At 38.2% G+C, this 17132-nt stretch overlaps 1 protein-coding gene across 11 annotated transcripts in view; it reads right to left on the minus strand.

The window, feature by feature from the left end:
- Nucleotides 1-16834, minus strand: part of vav2 (vav guanine nucleotide exchange factor 2) — a 294588-nt gene extending 277754 nt beyond the window's left edge. For 10 of the 11 annotated variants that reach the window (XM_015401721.1, XM_015401713.1, XM_015401694.1 and 7 more), the window contains exon 1: nt 15665-16834. In XM_015401721.1, coding sequence (XP_015257207.1) covers nt 15665-15868 — 204 coding nt within the window. In that variant the 5' untranslated portion in view covers nt 15869-16834. The remainder of the gene's footprint in view (nt 1-15664) is intronic. The other variant, XM_015401637.1, reaches the window with a different exon arrangement.
- Between the last annotated feature and the right edge of the window lie 298 nt (nt 16835-17132).

The raw sequence follows: 17132 nt of genomic DNA on the forward strand, positions 1-17132 counted from the left end.
CGCTGTGAAATGTTTTTCCAATAATGAATGCGATAAAGGAAACCCAATTCTACTTCCACAAACATCTTAATCTAAAAAGGAATATTTCTCTCTTACTGCCCAGAGATAACGAACCGTGCAACACATGGCATGATAACTAATAAATATAAACTCAAATACGCAGCGCCATAAAAGAATTTATGACTGATTTGAACCCAGCTTGTTTGGACACTAATAAAGCATATTATTACGGTTGTATGGTCGTGCTCTTTGTATACATTTAAACATAGCTTCTTTTTTTTTTTTATGAATACAATTTCCTATTTATTCTTTTAATGGAATTCAAACTTTATTTGTTGTCATTTTCCAGTGGGGTGAAATATAATGAAATCAATAATCACCTCATTACTGGTATCTTTGAGAGTACCAGTAGAATAAATGAAACAGAGATGGACTTTTAAGACTTAATTGCAGATTTTAAAATACACATAACCTTTTTTTATTTAACTACTCTTCCAAATGATGAAGAACAGAGAACGTGACTTTAAAATAATACAAAAAAGGTTGCATTGTATTAAAGGATAACCTAACCTAATTTGTTACTTTGTTTTACATTCAGATTGACACAGGATTAAAGAAAACAGATAAAGAGAAATAGTGATCCTTATGAGTTTGAAAAAATGTGGAACAACAAGGATGCTTATGAGGGACAAAAAGGGACATGCGAATCTTATCACACTCCCATACTTTTGACATAGAAAAATTATTTTTGGAAAACTTCTCAAAAAGCTTCTTGATAATCTCCTTTCTCTAGGTCACTCGGTTTTTAACTATTCCAGTCTTATTGTGGTTCTGTTTAATTTTCTTTAAATGTAGTTTACATTATATATTGGATATATTAAAGTTCTTTACATTTAAGTGCATCATGCACAGGTTGGTCGTGACGTGAGGTGCAGCGTTTTATTCTAATCGGCTGCGGCGGCCCTGTGAGCTCTGCTCAGCTTTCTTTACCTTTAAGAAAAGCGGCTCTTTGATTGCTCGTGTTCCCCTTACCAATGGCCAAAAAACCAGTTTAAAACCGGGAACAATTTGCTTTTAGTGGCAGTGGGAAGAGCTCACTGAGGCGTGTCTACCCGGGTCAAACGACTCAAGAGGCAACCAGCGTTAAAATTGCCTTGGTTCTCATCTGCATTCTGTGGGAACATCACCTGACCCGCTAAATTACGTGACACCATTAAACGCAACGTACTGACGGGCAACACACCGAATCACTCGCTTCTGATCTAAGAATCTGAATTAACTCTGTTTACATTCAATAAACAAGGCGCAGCACTGGTAAGGGAGATTCAGACAGATAAAAGAGCAAAACGCACAATTACTACACCCTGGCTTCTCTTACGTTTTGCTCTCCATTGTTTACTTTCTTGATTTCTGTCGCACTGTTGACATCATCACTAACTCAGCGTGACGGAGTCACCAGACATCCAGCAGTGGGAGGACAGAGGCGGCACAGCTGCCAGTGATGGGTTAGATCCAGCTTTTTTTGCCAGTGGGAAGGGAGCCAAATGCTGATTGTTTGGGGGTTGTACCATGTTTAAAGAAAAAACTGTGTTTAAGCGGTATTTTCAGTGGGAAAGAGGCTATAGTTTGGCCCTGTCAATTTGGGGGCAATGTCTCCATTCAAGGGACGCCGGGACAGAAGTAAAAAATGCAACACAGTCAAACAAAAATTAGGACATCTGTTCTGTGAAGCCAGTATGACAGAAAAAAAGAGAAATCTCATCTGCGTTTGCAGAGTCAGGTGCAAAAGCAGATTGGAGGGGTCACCAAGTCTCCTTAATAACTATTCCATGTGTTTAGGACTTCGGGACTAAGAGTGTGCCTGATCATATGAGAGTTAAATTTAATTTTTTTTGTGCAATTAATTGCATCTGCAACATAATCGCCATTTACCAAAATGCAATTTTCAAATCGCAGAGAGACGCATTTTTAAAAGCACTGTGTTTAACAACAGTAAAACACTAAATTTCTCACTCCAGGTCTTTAATACACAGAAAGGTAGAGGGAGTAGCAAATGGCATGCAGATCCATGCATGCAAGTAGAAGTAAGCACTTTTTCACACAAACATTATAGTAAAGCTTCAGCAGTGGACTCTGGGCAAGCAAGCTTTGAAAAACTGAAAGTCAGAGGTAAAACATCTGCAAGCTTGGGGTTTCCTTAAATCTAAACAAAATCGCAATTTGAATTTTTGGGAAAATTCCTTCAGCCCTATACGAAAGTGAAACCAAAAGTGTTTACTATTAAGCATAGTGGGGGATTCATAATGCTTCGGCACAGCTTCTCTTTAAATGTAATTAGGACCATGATGAATTGCATGGCATTATGAAATCATTAAACTACCGGGATATCAGAAATCAAATCTGTCACATAGTCACTCTTCTTCCATAGCTGTCTGACTATCAAAGCCAAATTAACAATGTGGGAATTGTTGCAACCAAAAATGGATGTTGTGCACCGTATAACTAGCAGTTTACAGCCTATGACACACACACGCTGTTCAGGACATCCCTCCAGGCATTCCTTTTGATATTTTAAGGCTATTCAAATGTCTGCTTTGTAGGACTGACACAGAGATTAACTTTAAGAGGATAAATCTCATCTGGCTTAAATAAAATTGGACTGAAGAAGCATCTGGACGCAGGCATGTAAAGCCTTGCTAGTTTTGTGTTTTTCTCTTCATTCTAAGTAAGGCTGTATGCCTTTAGGTCAAGCAAACACAAAAACTTGCATAGCTAAATGAAAATAAAGCTACACCCTCATCATAGGCATCTGCAAAACACTGACTTCTGTAACCTTTCAGTATCTGTGGATGTGAATCCTACCCAGATTCTTTATCGATGTATATCTATCACCTCTGCTAAATACTTCCTTGTTCCTTGACTGGCTTATTTTGTAACCTATAAACCATTTCTGGGCAGCCTGTATTTAACTCCATATCTAAACTGTTGTGTGATCCTGGAATGGCATCAGGTTATCATAACAGAGAGTTTTGTGATCTGAAGCAGAGCCATAAAGTGACATTATTATAGCAATTAAATATAAGTCCAAGTCTCAATTATAAAAGGAATCCCTCAGAGCTTAGTTTTTGGCCCATTTTATTTTCAATTTTTAATAAACATAAGAAAGACCACTGCTAAAACACACCTTTAAGAAAATGGCATTTTTTACTAATCTTCCTCTGCTTAAGCAGTTTATTGACAAGCTTCAACTGGCCGTAAGCTCCTGCAGGCATCTCTGATTGATTTACTGATTTACAAAGTTGAAATCATTAGTATATTTAAAAACTTCACTAGGTTTAATTTCCTAATATATTCAGTTAAAGTTTAAAAACCTATTTATTTAGAAGACCCTTATGCTGTTGAAGTGAAACTGTTAACAGAGGTATTAATGGTTTAAAGGTATAGTGGAGGATTTTCACAAAATTTTCCCTCTTCACTTTAAAAAAAAAAAAGCACATGCACAACCCTGTACCCGCTCCAGAGAGGGAACAACTATCAAATGTGTTTAAGAGCGTGCATAGGCCCATTTCTCCTCGTGCACGCTTTGTTTAAAAGTTGCTGTCTGCATCGCTCATACAAGCTTACTTTCCAAAAGAAGATTTGCAATTTTTCCACCATGTCAGACACAGAAGTGAAAATAGGGACGAGCACGTAGGACGGACATACATAAACCTATCACCAGAATGATTGACAATTAGGAGGACCACTTATTTTGATGATCCACTCTGAAAAAGAAAATCTTCCACTATACCTTTAAGTTTCTCGTCCAACTGTTTTATTTGCTTTACTACCTGCTTTTATCTTTAACCTTGACCTGTCTTTATCCTGATAAACTTGCCTTGCCAGTAACTTCTAACCCATTGCTCTCTCTCTCTAAAGACATGTTAATTTGTTTGAATACAGATGCAAATAAAAATACATTTCATATATATTTCCATTAAATATTTAAGCACAGCCGGTGCAGGGTAACAAGTGTGTAAAAGTTTTGAATTTGTACTTATATATGAATTCATACAAACTGCTGTACCATGTTGAGTTTATTAATGATTGGTTTCATTTCATCAACCCCTAAATAACAGATTTTACTTTGCAAAAAGAAGGACACAAGAGGGTTAATAAAGAGCTGTCAGGTTTGCAGCAGCGGGTTTTCAGCCTTACAGTCGTTTATGTCTGATTTATTGCTGAACAATAAATTCCTATTGCTTCTGTCTGTGTCAAACACTTGCTCACCTGAAATTTGCCTGATGAATCTAAATTTAAATGGCTGATATGGTGAACAGTTTATGAGCTGAAGCTGGATAGTGTCAACACTAAAGTCTCGAAAAACAGCAAAGAATTCACTTTAAGAAATACTTCTGACCTTAGAAGAAGCTGGATCACTTCATAAAAAGGTTAGACAACCCTTCGCCCAGACTCATTCCCTTATTGTCAATCCTATTAGTGTTTAGCTGCACTATCCCAGCTGTTCAAACCAGTACGTATCTCTAATGAGCTCCATTAACAGTATTACCTGCTTCCGGTGAGGACTGGGGTCACGGGTCAACAGAAGACCTAACACTGAGATTAAATTACCCCTCAGGGAGGCTGGCGGGGGCGGGCTGCAATTTTGTCACTACCCTTCTGCTTCTTGCTCTAGTTGCAAGCCGAAATCTGAGAATACGTTGGGTTTACTCAGCTAATCTTTTTCTTTCTGATCTAATTTCTATCCCGATTGAGATCAAATGTGGTTTTTAGGGTAACATTTTGACCTGCAGAGAAGATTGAGTACACTGTGATCAAAGGACTGATTAAAGAAGGTTGAAATGGATTTAGAGCGATGTTTTAGTGTCGTTCTCTGGGATTTTCAGTTCATCGCACTGAATGATGGCCATTAAAAGCTACTATGGTCTCTACCTCCACAATTTACCATAGAGGAGAAAATATACAAGGGGAGAAACAAAAGTTTGATCAAAAAACTAGGATGAAGAGATGAGCTTTAATGAGTCATACCACTAATTGTCAGAATGCAATAGTTACAATAAAATGGCAGAGAGGAAAAAATCAGCAGTAGTGCAATTTAAACTAAGACAGGCAGCCGTTATATCAAAGCTTCTCTAATTTACCTGAGCAGCAATAAGGAACATCAAACATTCCCTAGCATAGTTCTAGTAAGCTAAAAAGCTACATTAGCAATATTTTTCCAAATTAGTCCATGGTGCCAAGTTGAGTAAAATGCAGCTTGATATAATTTACCTTAAATCTTTAAAATATAATATTTTTAGCTGACTTATCTGGGTCTTTTCTCTAGGCAAAGTCCCATATTATATTTAGAGACATTTGCTCAATACCTGTTAATGCACCCTTCACTACAATCACAACTGAAATGATTTTCCTAACAGCTTCAAACAACCTTAAAACATACTTTTTTTTGCAAATTCCTCACTGCAGAGTTGTTTTAGCTCGGTCATGCTGAATGAAAAATAATCTGTGCATATTTATCCTCATATTTAAACAGATGTTTTATTTGAGTTAGGTCTAGGCTTTGGTTGAACCATTCCAACACATGAATGGTCTGCTCATTTCTGCCAGGTTGTTATGGCTGCTTTTGTGTTACGACTCAGAATACCTTAACAGCTGCTAATAGGAAAACACACCTGTATTAGCTCAGTAATTAGTATGGACATCAGCACAGGTAATAAAAGATCAAACAGGTTTTGATAAAAGTGTTACCTTGATGCATGGTCAAATTAAACCAAATAAATCGAGGGTTTTTACAGGGATTTGGCCAGGATTTTAGCTTTCTGAGCCGCCCTTTGCTTCTGACGAGTTTCCCTTTGCCTGTTAGAGAAAAGGACCCCCGCAGCATGATGCTGCCATTACTATATATCATCATTGGGAGAGTCAGGACAGGTATAAAAGATAAAAGATAGAGCTACTCTTTGGAATATAAAGCCAAACAAACAGAAGCTAACTGGTTAATAAGCCATGAAATCTGCCTCAGGCCTTCAAGCATTTGCTTAGTTCACAGTTATAGAATGAATCATAGCTAGATGGCAACATGTTTTTCAAACTGCTGCAAACTCTAAAAGATTTTGCTCTTATTCTAACCTAGAAATGACTATTATTGTTTCAGCAGTAACAAAAAAAATTACTAGATTGGTGAGACTTCCCCTTTTTTATTGCATAATTTAGGTATATTTGGCCAAGGTATACAGAAACAAGGCAGTAAAAAATGAGTTTACTTTTGCCAAAGAAACAAAACTTTGACTTTAAGCAGTGGAAATGACTACCTACAGAACTAAATCATATTTGACACAATAGGAATACTTCAAGGGCTGCTACGCGAGGGCGTACTGGTCGATTTTAAATCAGTTCCCGCTACTTGCTGTCATCAGTTGATCTGTGTGGTGGGAGTTGGAGGAAAAAGAAAGAACCTCAATTACCGTGATTGGAAACAGCGTGCTGTGTGGGATCTGGAGCCCTGCAGAGTACTGCGAAGCTTCAGGAAACCTCAACAGGCTTGGAAATCATCCACAAAACAGGTACTGTAAGATTTCTCACTCATGCATGTGATAACCAAGCATAATAGTCTCACAGAAACAACTGCAAGGTAGTAAATGCATATCAGCTTATGTCATCTTAAGAGCATTCACAATAACCACACTGACAGGGTCTGGAAAAAATAAGAAAATCATAGGTGAAGGGAAAAACTCTGCAAAACAAAAAAATCTGCAGAGAGCACAGCTCACTCTTGTCTCCCAGACACAGCCTGAGGCATTGCACTATCAGTTCATACAATTTGAGCTGCTGAGAGGCTGCAAACACCAGTGCTCATTAGGTTTCTGTTTACAACCTCAAGGAGAGCAAGAATAAACGATGAGAACACAATGAAGGATTTATTGGACTATATAAATGAGGGTTAGCTGAACTCCTGTCCTCACAGATGAAAACATAAAAATATCTACATCTCCCACTCCCTCCACCGATCTGGGCTGTAACCCTGCAAGCCCTCAGAGCAGAGATTGTAATAGCATTAATGGGATTACTGGTAATGCTTGTTTTTGTGCTTTTATCCGATATGTTTTACAGTGAGCAGCGGGTTCTGTTTGTATACTATCTCCCTGCTGTTTTTGTCTCTCTGTTTCTTTTCTGACAAAAAAACAATGAGAAACTGGGGCTTTTACAATTGTTTTCAAATATTTATGACGACATTCAGAGTGCATTCCAGCCAACTGCAACCACCTTTCAGCATGACTAAAGCAGATGTTAATGGCAGTTTCTTAATCAAGAAGTCTGCTTTATTGGTAGCAAACATCCTTAAATTGTGGCTATACCATTAAGAAACAAGGAACATTAAGGAAATTGCCTCAGTTTCACTCTGATGCTTAAATGGGGTACTCACAGTTTAACATATATGTCTGTAAGTGACACTAAACTGAAACCATCCCAAAGAGATTATTGGTAGCTGAAGATCTTGTTCACAATGAAAGCAACTGATTTCCATCAAGAGCATTTAGATTTTACAATTTAAATCTGCTTGGTCAACATATCACATTTTCATTGCCTTAAAAACCTCTACAGTGTACTAATCAAAACCAATGTGTGAAATTTTAGCTGCATACTCAAAGCCTGGACTTCTCGAATTTACTGGAGCAAAAACTTAAAAATATTTGGATAAAGCAGCATTTTAATGTCTATAAGTCATTTTTTAATGCATGAAAGGGCATCCAGATTGCTGTTTGATGTTGTATTTGTGTTACACAGAATACGAACATCTTCGATGGGAACATGTCAAAAGGATGTGTGATGGTTTACCAAGTTTAATGATCTTTTTAGGAGGTTTTACCTTTTTTTCTGTACTCTTAACACAAGAGACAGTCGTTCTATTTAGCTGGGACTGTTTTTCCTTTCTTAGTGCCTGAGCTAAATAAGGACACAATTGCTGTCATACTGTATACAAACAACATGCCTAGGATTAAATAAAAGTGTCTTTTTATATAGAGGACCTACAAGATATTTCAAATTCAGCATTTAAATCATGCAACCTGAAATCAGATTGAAAAACATTTTCTAATTGTATGTTTTAAATAGAATTATTAAAGAGGAGTTCTAAAATGTATTTATGAATCCGTTATTAAATACTGGAATTTAAAAGTGTATTTTCAAATCCTATTTCTAAATGCGATTTATAAAATTCATAAATCTGATTATAAATACCTTTCCTTCTTCGTAGTGTTAGGATCCAGCTGTGGCCGTCTAACCAATGAGAAAGCTGGTAATCCAAAGAGCAGCTGTGATTGGTTCGATTTTTCAGTGTGCTCAGGGACCAAAGGGTCAAGGAAAGGTAAATGGAAAGGGGAAAGCAAAAAGAAAATGCTATTTTAGAGGAGAATTGAAAATCCAAGTTGAAAAAGAAAACAGAAATGGAAAAATGAATCACCTTTTTTAAAAATGTGATTAGAAATTTGTGATCAGATTTAGGAAATTTTTTTTTAAATCTCCATTATGAAGTAGGATTTGAAAATACATTTTCAAATTGTAGTCTTTAATAATGGATAATAATATTTACAACTCCTCTTTAATAATTATATTTAAAATGTGCAATCAGAAAAGGCTTTTCCATTTGGGTTCAAATTGCAAGATTTAAATTATACATTTGAAATGGTTAGTTTTCTTTTTCATTTAATCCCTAGGTCCTCCATATTTTTAGGCCTAGATGTTGCTTTTTTAGCTGAGTTAAAAACAAACATAATGTAATGCGTCAAAGGCATCCTTGAATTTACCTTTGGAAAACTATTACAGAAGCATTAATTGATCCCCTATCTGTAAAGACTAAGAGGATAACTTTAAGGAAATGCTGCCATAACTTTAATATATTTTATGTCTAAATAAAATATATTTTCTATAACTATTCACTGATGTGATGAATAACAGGTGGACTGTGGTTTTTTTTTTTACAGTGTCCTGTCTGGCGATGTGACAATAAGTAATACAAGACAATAAATAATTGTCTTGATGCCAAAAAGTGAGCCAAACATACATAGCCATACTGCTCCACTTTCACAAGTGGAGCAGTATGTCTATCGCCATAGTGTTCTGCTTGATTTATGTATATCAATAGCTTTACTATAATTCATGCAGGGAGCATTTCAGATTTTTTGGACAGATTGTGCTTTTAAATCCCTCCACAGCGTGCGGGTTTGCTAAGTCTCAAGGCCTTAAGTCTGAGCTAAACATTCCAAATCTAACACTAGGTCTCTCCTTGAACTTTTAGCAGTGTTCTTTGCTGTGTCTTTCTCTATTTTTTTTTTCCTTTTAAACACTTGTTTGCATATTTTGGCCAAAGAAATTCACATAGCTACAGAAAGCTTCTTCCAAATAACTAGAAACAATAAAGTTAATGAAAAACAATATGTCCCCAAAACATTTAATTGTTCTACTTCACATCTTTCTGATTTGGTTGAGTCACTCAGGTTGTACGTTTCTAAGTATCAGAACACACACGCGCTGACCTTTTGCTCATCATAAATCATAAACTACCCTTTTCCTGCCAAGGTTTAGTTTAACCCAATTCTTCACTAAGGACACCTCTTCCACCCTCGCTGCAGATTTTCCTCTGAAGGACCGGCAGGGCAATTAGTGGGTGGATCAAAGGATGCCATCCAGACCTCTGCTTCGCCTTATAATCATGAAAGTCTGCTGCCCATGGAGCCGATAAGCGACGACTATTGCTGGTCAGAGAACACACAGAGGTACAGATTGTAGATTAGAGCTGTTTCTTCAAGCTTTAGCTCTGAATTTAGAGAATAGTTTCACATGAATCGTCAGTGGTACCATAGAAAAGAAATCAGCTGTTTGGCTAATTTTCAGCTTGATCGGATCTAACCGAATCACCAGCTGGTTGGAAACAAAAAATTAAACCTTTCAACCCATTACTGAATTAACAGATTTAAAGTAGAAGCATATAGCACCAATTTGCATGTTTTCTAAGACTCTAATCCAAACACTTTGAATTGAAAAAGCTTCCTGGATGGGAAGCGAAACATCTTCATACTTGGAAAACAAAGTCCAGTGGCTTGTTTTTAACTTTTTTGGAACATGTAGCACCAACAATGCAGTTTGGGTTGGACACTGTTACCCTGGGAACAGGTAAAAGGATGCAATAGCTATGTAGATAAATACCCATCTATATAAATACCCATGTAAATACCCTCTGCAATAACACTGTATAGTAATCCTGCTTAAAAAAAGTATTAAAAGACTTCAGCTGTCATATATATATATATATATATGTGGATGCACTGTATATACTCTTCATACCCATGCATCTTTTCTTCCATTGGCACCTTATTCTTCTTCTTTGACTATTTGAACTGACGTAACAAGCAAATTTCTCTGAGATCAATAAAGTCAATTCAATGAATTAATCAATCAATCTTATGCAAACTACAATCAGTATTACTGAGAGGTTTCAAAAATTATGTCAAAGGACGTTGAGACAAATAAAAAGATATTTTGAAGGAAATGAGAAACATCTCTACTGGTTCTCATCTCTACTTCTACTATCAATGGTTCACAGATCTAATGGTTCTTCCTAATCTGAAACAGGAAAACCCTCTGGAAATAGTTCATTTCAGCCGTTTAATCCAGAATGTTGTTCTTTTAGTCCAGTTTTACATCTCGTGAACATTGATACTGTCATATTCATGAAGTCAGAGGATGCGTTCTGATGAGGCTGGCTAGTCAGATTAAAGATGTAAACAAGAGAGCATTCTCCTCTGAGTATTTAACAAGCCTTTCTTTAGGCCCATGATTCTGTATTAGGAAAGTTTTTTTTATTTGGTCTGATGTAATACTAATATATCATTCTTGAGCTTATTTCCTTCAGGCTGACTAGAGGAGAAAACTACTTGCTGTGCTCATTTTAACCAACAATTGGTCTTTGGGATCCTGATGGTTTAATCAATTAGATCAAATTGCTGAACCGTCCAATCAAAGACATCGAACATGCAGTCTATTAAACTAAATGGTCAGAATTACAAAGTGCTTTTTTTATACTGAGCAAAATAAAGAGAGGTGAACCCTGGTGTAAAGCAGACAGACAAATGTGACACATATTCACACATTACTGTGACAGAAGCAGGTCACTGAAGGTGTGCCAAGAACACACTGTCAGATACCCATCGCCTTTAAATCCTGGTAGTTTCGCCCCCCCTCTACACCATAAGAGCAAAAATAACCCAAAACAACTATCTAGGTTTATTTTTATTCACCCTTTGTGCCGATTCCAAACTAAGCTACCTCAACATTCAACAATGGAGACCTGGGGGTATTTCTCATCACATTTAGGAGTCAATGAACGCATAAAGAAACATTTTCCACGGTGAACATTTTACACCAATGCTGCGGTCACATTAACCAAGAACCAAATGCTTCCTCATATTGATGTTGGAACTGTGCACAAGCTGAGGTGAACAGGAAGTTCTAGAGAAAGAAAAAAGCGTGTCGAAAAACCACATAGACGAATTGTAATCTTACTCTAATTATATTTCAGGATGGTGTTTCTTTCTTCCTCTCTGGGACTTATTGGCCAACAACTGCGAGATCACTATAAGGTCATGGAATCCTATTTGTGCAAAGATTATGGCCAAACTTAGTTGTAATGCAAATATTTTTTTCCCACACAGGTCATGTTTTTGGTGTGAAAAGGCTGCAAATTAGCTGAATTTTCATTAGTTAATCCAATGAAAACAGAATATTTTTTTACAACTGGAAAGAATCTGGAGACTATATCATTAGAACATAGAACATTTTCTTGAAATATTCTAATCCAGTTTATAATCTAGCTACCTTCCAATCAAGATAAATTGTTGCAAGATTTGTAAATTCAAAAACTCCCAAAAATACAACTTTATAGGAGTTGGCAGATGCGTTAACCTCAATGCAGAAATGTTTCGAACCAATGAAATACAGCAATGTGTACGATGTCACCGCGTAAACGAGAGGCGGAAGGCTGAAACAAACATGGCTGCTCTGGTTTCAGCTGGAATACCCACTATTTAATTTTGGAACGCGATCAAAATGACACAATTTTTACCTTTGAGGATGGGAATGTGGTTACGTATTCCCCACGGCTGGATTTGCGAAGCATTTGATTCATCAGTTAACTCCGTGACACGGCTACAACTGCTGTGATTGGCTAAAAACACGTGACTTTGGATGCAGGCACCCAATTGGCTCAAAGACCTGTACTGAATGTCCCTCCAATTTGTGAACACTTTCTACATGAGGCTTTCTAGATCAATACATGTAGTTATATTGAATTCTAAACCGTATCAATCTGGCTTAAACCAAGATAATAATCCAGAATTGTTACTAAAAGACAATCCTAAATGTATGAAATAATGTTTCACATGTTTGTAAGGCAATAGGGTTGTCAAAAGTATCGATACTGAAACGTTGTATCCGGATACAATACTCATTTTCAAAAGTATCGATACAGCCATCTAAAGTGCAGAATAGTGGAAAATGCACTTTCTGAACACTGTGTGATTGAATAATTCTGTGCTTTTTTCAGTTTCAGACTTTTTTTGTAACAGGTGCAGCTGCTGAGAATTATTTTTGTTTAAATGGTTTGGCCAGTGTCATTGTTATGTCTGCAAAACATAGCCAAGGAAGGAACACTTAATTTTAATTTTGTAAGTTTTTTTATCAAGCTTGCTTACGGTAATATTGTGTACAGCATACAACCTCAAAATATTATTCTTATTGTTTGTTTATATTTATTTCTTGTATTTTTTTAGTAATGAAAATATTTCTGTTGAATTTAAGAGTCTTTGTTTTTATTCTTGTGGTATTGAAAAGGGTATCGAGCATCGAATATTTTACTTAGTATTGGTATCGATTTGAAAAGTTTAGTATCGTGACAACCCTATAAGGCAAAGATTTTTATTTCATTTAGATTATGCAACAATTCTTTTAATGTATTGTTTGTTTCTTTATACTTTTATAGCTAAAAAAGTTAAAAGCAGGAAAAAAAAGTGTGCTTTTTTTAAGCAATAATTTAAAGGTCCTTAAAGAGCTTGCAAAATAATACATCACCCTTCATTTCTGTTCCTCAAAATTGACTCTTTTTTATTGCACAGAAATCAGGCTGCAATAACTTCCACATCTCAGTGTAAACTATGGGTCAAATTAAACCTATAACTTCCTCTTTTTAAGCATTATATCATGAACTGATGAAGTTCAGTTATTTCCCTTCAAAGCAGATGTGAAGATGCTGAAGCTGCAGCGAAACTGCATGGATCATTCTGCTGACGAGGCAAAATTTCTGCCAGATGGATGAATGGCAATGAAACATTCAGACCTGGGCAGGAGGTCTGCGTGAACATGATTGCTTTTGTTATAAAACCGCTGCTGCAAACGCAAAGTGCAGCCAACACCTACAAAGGTGATCAATTGTTTCTTCATCTGGAACAAAACTGAACTAATCTAGCAAATTACACATATGATTGCATGTTGCAATTCTGCAACAATCACATCCCAATGAAGGTATCTGAACAAACTGCAGACCAGCTCAAATGGGAATTCAGACAGAGCTCAAAATTATCTAAACTACAAAAGCAACTAAAAGTTGAGTTCCTTCAAGCATTTCTTCAAATTTAGTTTTAAAAGTACAGCTTAAAGCTAATGGAAACCAAAGCAGCATTTTTATTTCTTAGACTATGTCTATATTACAAATAAATGCAACATTTTTTGTACAGAAATGTTATAGACATTAATATAGAACCATGGGAAGATACATCACACCATGCTAAAATGTAATCTCTAAAGAAGCAAGCATTTTTGCACAAGTCTGTGTCCAAAGATATTGGATAATTTAGTGGAAGAAAAAAGTGTAATTGAAGAAAAGAGGAAGAGCATCACTGGGATTCTGGTCTGTGCAATCATTTAATTAAATGCTCTTAGTTTTTGGGAATATATAAGAATTATGCTCTAATCTGTAGTTACGGATCCATCAGTAACATATTTTAATTTGACAAACTGGATGTTCTCGGCGTTCTTTTTCCTGTTTGGTGCGGTTGTGGATCTTGATCTGGCTGGAGCAGAAGTAAAAACAACTCGGCTCCGTTTTTTGACAGTGCCGGACGGAGAAGACGTATGTGAACGGGGCGGAGCGATGACCGAGTATGTGGAATCTGGGGGTTATGGATCTTCACCAAACTTTTTTAGACAAAGCTCCTTTTCTTCTTTTTTCTCAATGTTTTTTCTCAATTTAATAGCCTAGTAAACTAGCCCCACCCGCCAGCGGCCAAAATCATTTTTGCCTGCGAGTTTGGTCTACCCTCGATCAATGCCCCAGACCCTAGAACTGGCGGGCCAATCTCAACGCAGAGATGTGTTCTGAATTTTTGGATGCAAAGCGGGTGGAGTTTCGAGGGCAGGACGACAAAGCTGAGCGACGCTGGAGAAAGCACAACAAGGAAGATGGCAACAACTATTGAACAGTCCTCGTTGCACTCAGCTTTGGAATCAGTTTTGGAAGGATTTGACTTTGGTTTTGTTGAAACGTGAGCAGGAAGAGGCTCTACGCTCATTCATTCATTTTTAAGAAGGATTCGCCGTTTTACCGACAGGCTGTTTGTTTACATTCCCCCACCAGCTTTCTGTAGCGCTTACTACGTCACAGCTAATTGCGCTCATTGGTCAGAGCGTTGGCCAATAGGCACAAACAGCGGTTTGAAAAAAATAGCAAGACCCAGAATAGTGACCTTTGTCGGGTATTAACGGCGTTCAGGTTGGATGGATGCAACCTGGCCGTTCAGACGCAGGTCGCATTTAAAAAGATCAGATTCGTATCGGATTCAGGACCACATAGCCAAGTGGCCTGGGTCGCATTGTTGTTCAGACTGCCATGAAAAGATCAGATCCAGGTCACATGTGGGCCAAAAAAAATGGATTTAGGTCACTTCAGGCTGCAGTGTGAACACAGCCTTAAGGCTGATTTATACTTCGAAACCAGGATCTCTGCGTAGGTGTCGCAGTGAACGCAGAGACGTCCCCGCCCCCTCCGCAGACACCCTGCTGCACCTCTCCCAAATTGTAGCTGATCTCAGACAGGAGGCCGGCTTGTTTTGTTTTTATGACCGCAATTGCGGAAAACAACTCCTGAAGATGGACCAGCTAGAAAAGCGAGGTGCACAAGAACGCTGGGACCCTTTTTACACCTGGATCCACGCTCTTTCGCGCCCTCCATTGTCTCACAAACTTGCCCCCACTTCCTCACCACCTCAGCCATATCTAGCGCAGATCATGCTCAAAACTGAGCATGAATCAAAAATGTCTGCAAGCTCACTGCGACACACTGCTGCAGGGTGTATAAGCAGCCCTTTAGTCTGGTTTATCAGGCTACTTATTCAACACACTTTTTCCTTCTACTAAACTTTCCAACAGCCAGCTTCTTTATTAATAAACTTACATGCATGGAGTCCCTCACTGACAGACTGCTTGACAAATGTAAAGTCAACATATTACTCTGTGTGATGTATTGCACTTTTGAAATAAAGTAGTAAAGTAAATCCGCTTCAATATGATCCAAATGTGCCTGGGGCCCCTATCTTCTTGGTTTCTTTCTGCTCAGACTCACCTGTGACATCTGAGGCCTGAAATTGATCTCCTTCAGATCCACGGATCCGGGGGAGAGGTTGTGCAACATCTGGCACAGGAGCACCCCGTCCCGCAGCGCTTGCGCCAAGTCGAACACCACCGCCGTGGGCCACACGACCCGGTGGTTCGGGGGCAGGACCTTGCAGTCTATCAACCAGCGGCCGCATTGCCTCCACTCCTCCATCTCTGCTGCGGGGACACACTGACCGAGCCCTCAGACTGCTTCACAGCCGGCGGAGCGCTGCGTTCTTCTGCGCGCGAGCAGGCGACTGTGGTCGGTTTCCTTCTCCGGGGAGCCTTAATCATCCACCGGTGCTTCTTTAATGATGTGATGTCACAAGTTTAGGTTAACAGCAGCAATAAACTGGGCTGGATCACTGCATGTCAGTGACCCCAAACATGAAGGCTGAAAAGAGAAATTAAAAAAATAAAATAAAAAATTCAGGAGAATTTTCTTCTCTTCATTCTCAAAAATAAACAATGGAGAAAAAAAAGTTTATTTGCACAAATCCAGTTGGCAAACAAAGAGCGAACAGCTGGATGCAGCGGTGTGTCAGATAATCCAGTGAAGCAAAGAGCAGAGGAGGAAGCCCGGAGTCACTTACCGCATTTGCATTTTACGTTTTGTCACAACCAAGCGAGAGAAGAAAAAAAAAACGCAAACTTTTAGTATTTTTATGCTAAGAAATAGAAATATAAAGAGAAGTGGAAGCAGGCTGAGAACAACAGCCCAGTCTTCAGCCTTACACGTCGCTCTTCGCCACCGGAAACATGTCCAGCGGGAACAAATAACAGAGGAGCCTGTGTTTACAATCAGCTCCGTTAAACGTCCCGTTTCTGTTACAATGTATCCAATCTGAGCGCACGCGCCAAAACGTGGGAAAGATTTACAGCCTTCTCTTCCGCTCCCTTTCCTCACGCGCGTCTCTCTCCCTCGCTGGTTGTCTTTGGCTTGGAGATGTTTCTGTGGTCCCAACTCCGACGCGCTGTTCACATTTGACCCGTTGCCCCCCTCCAGACGCTTTAGGTTCGTCCCAGACCAAGGAGATAGAATGACCTCACGGCTTCCCGGTGGCGTTTCCTTCCAACCTAAAACTCGGACTGCATGCCCCGACTTTCCCAAAGTGTCTCCATGCTCCTCCATACATAAAAAAAAAAGACATGGGAGTTTTCAGTGTTTTGGAACTGGTTGGCAGTATGAGAGCTGGCTATCGCCACCTGGTGGATAAAAAGTGGTTGAATATATTTTCTTAAACTCTAAAATATATATATATATTTCCCTCATGCACCTTTTCTTCTTTTTACAATTTCTTCTTTTTGACAATTTGAGCTGAAGGGGTTCATTTCTCCAATAAAGTCAATCAGTCAACAAGAAACAAAACCAAACAAGACCTGAAGAATGAAAGATTTTCCATTCTGGGTATTTCCCAAACCAGAATGCCTAAAAG

Source organism: Cyprinodon variegatus, unplaced genomic scaffold (assembly GCF_000732505.1).
Source record: "Cyprinodon variegatus isolate N-32 unplaced genomic scaffold, C_variegatus-1.0 Scaffold32, whole genome shotgun sequence".
In the NCBI taxonomy this organism is placed as follows: Eukaryota; Metazoa; Chordata; class Actinopteri; order Cyprinodontiformes; family Cyprinodontidae; genus Cyprinodon; species Cyprinodon variegatus.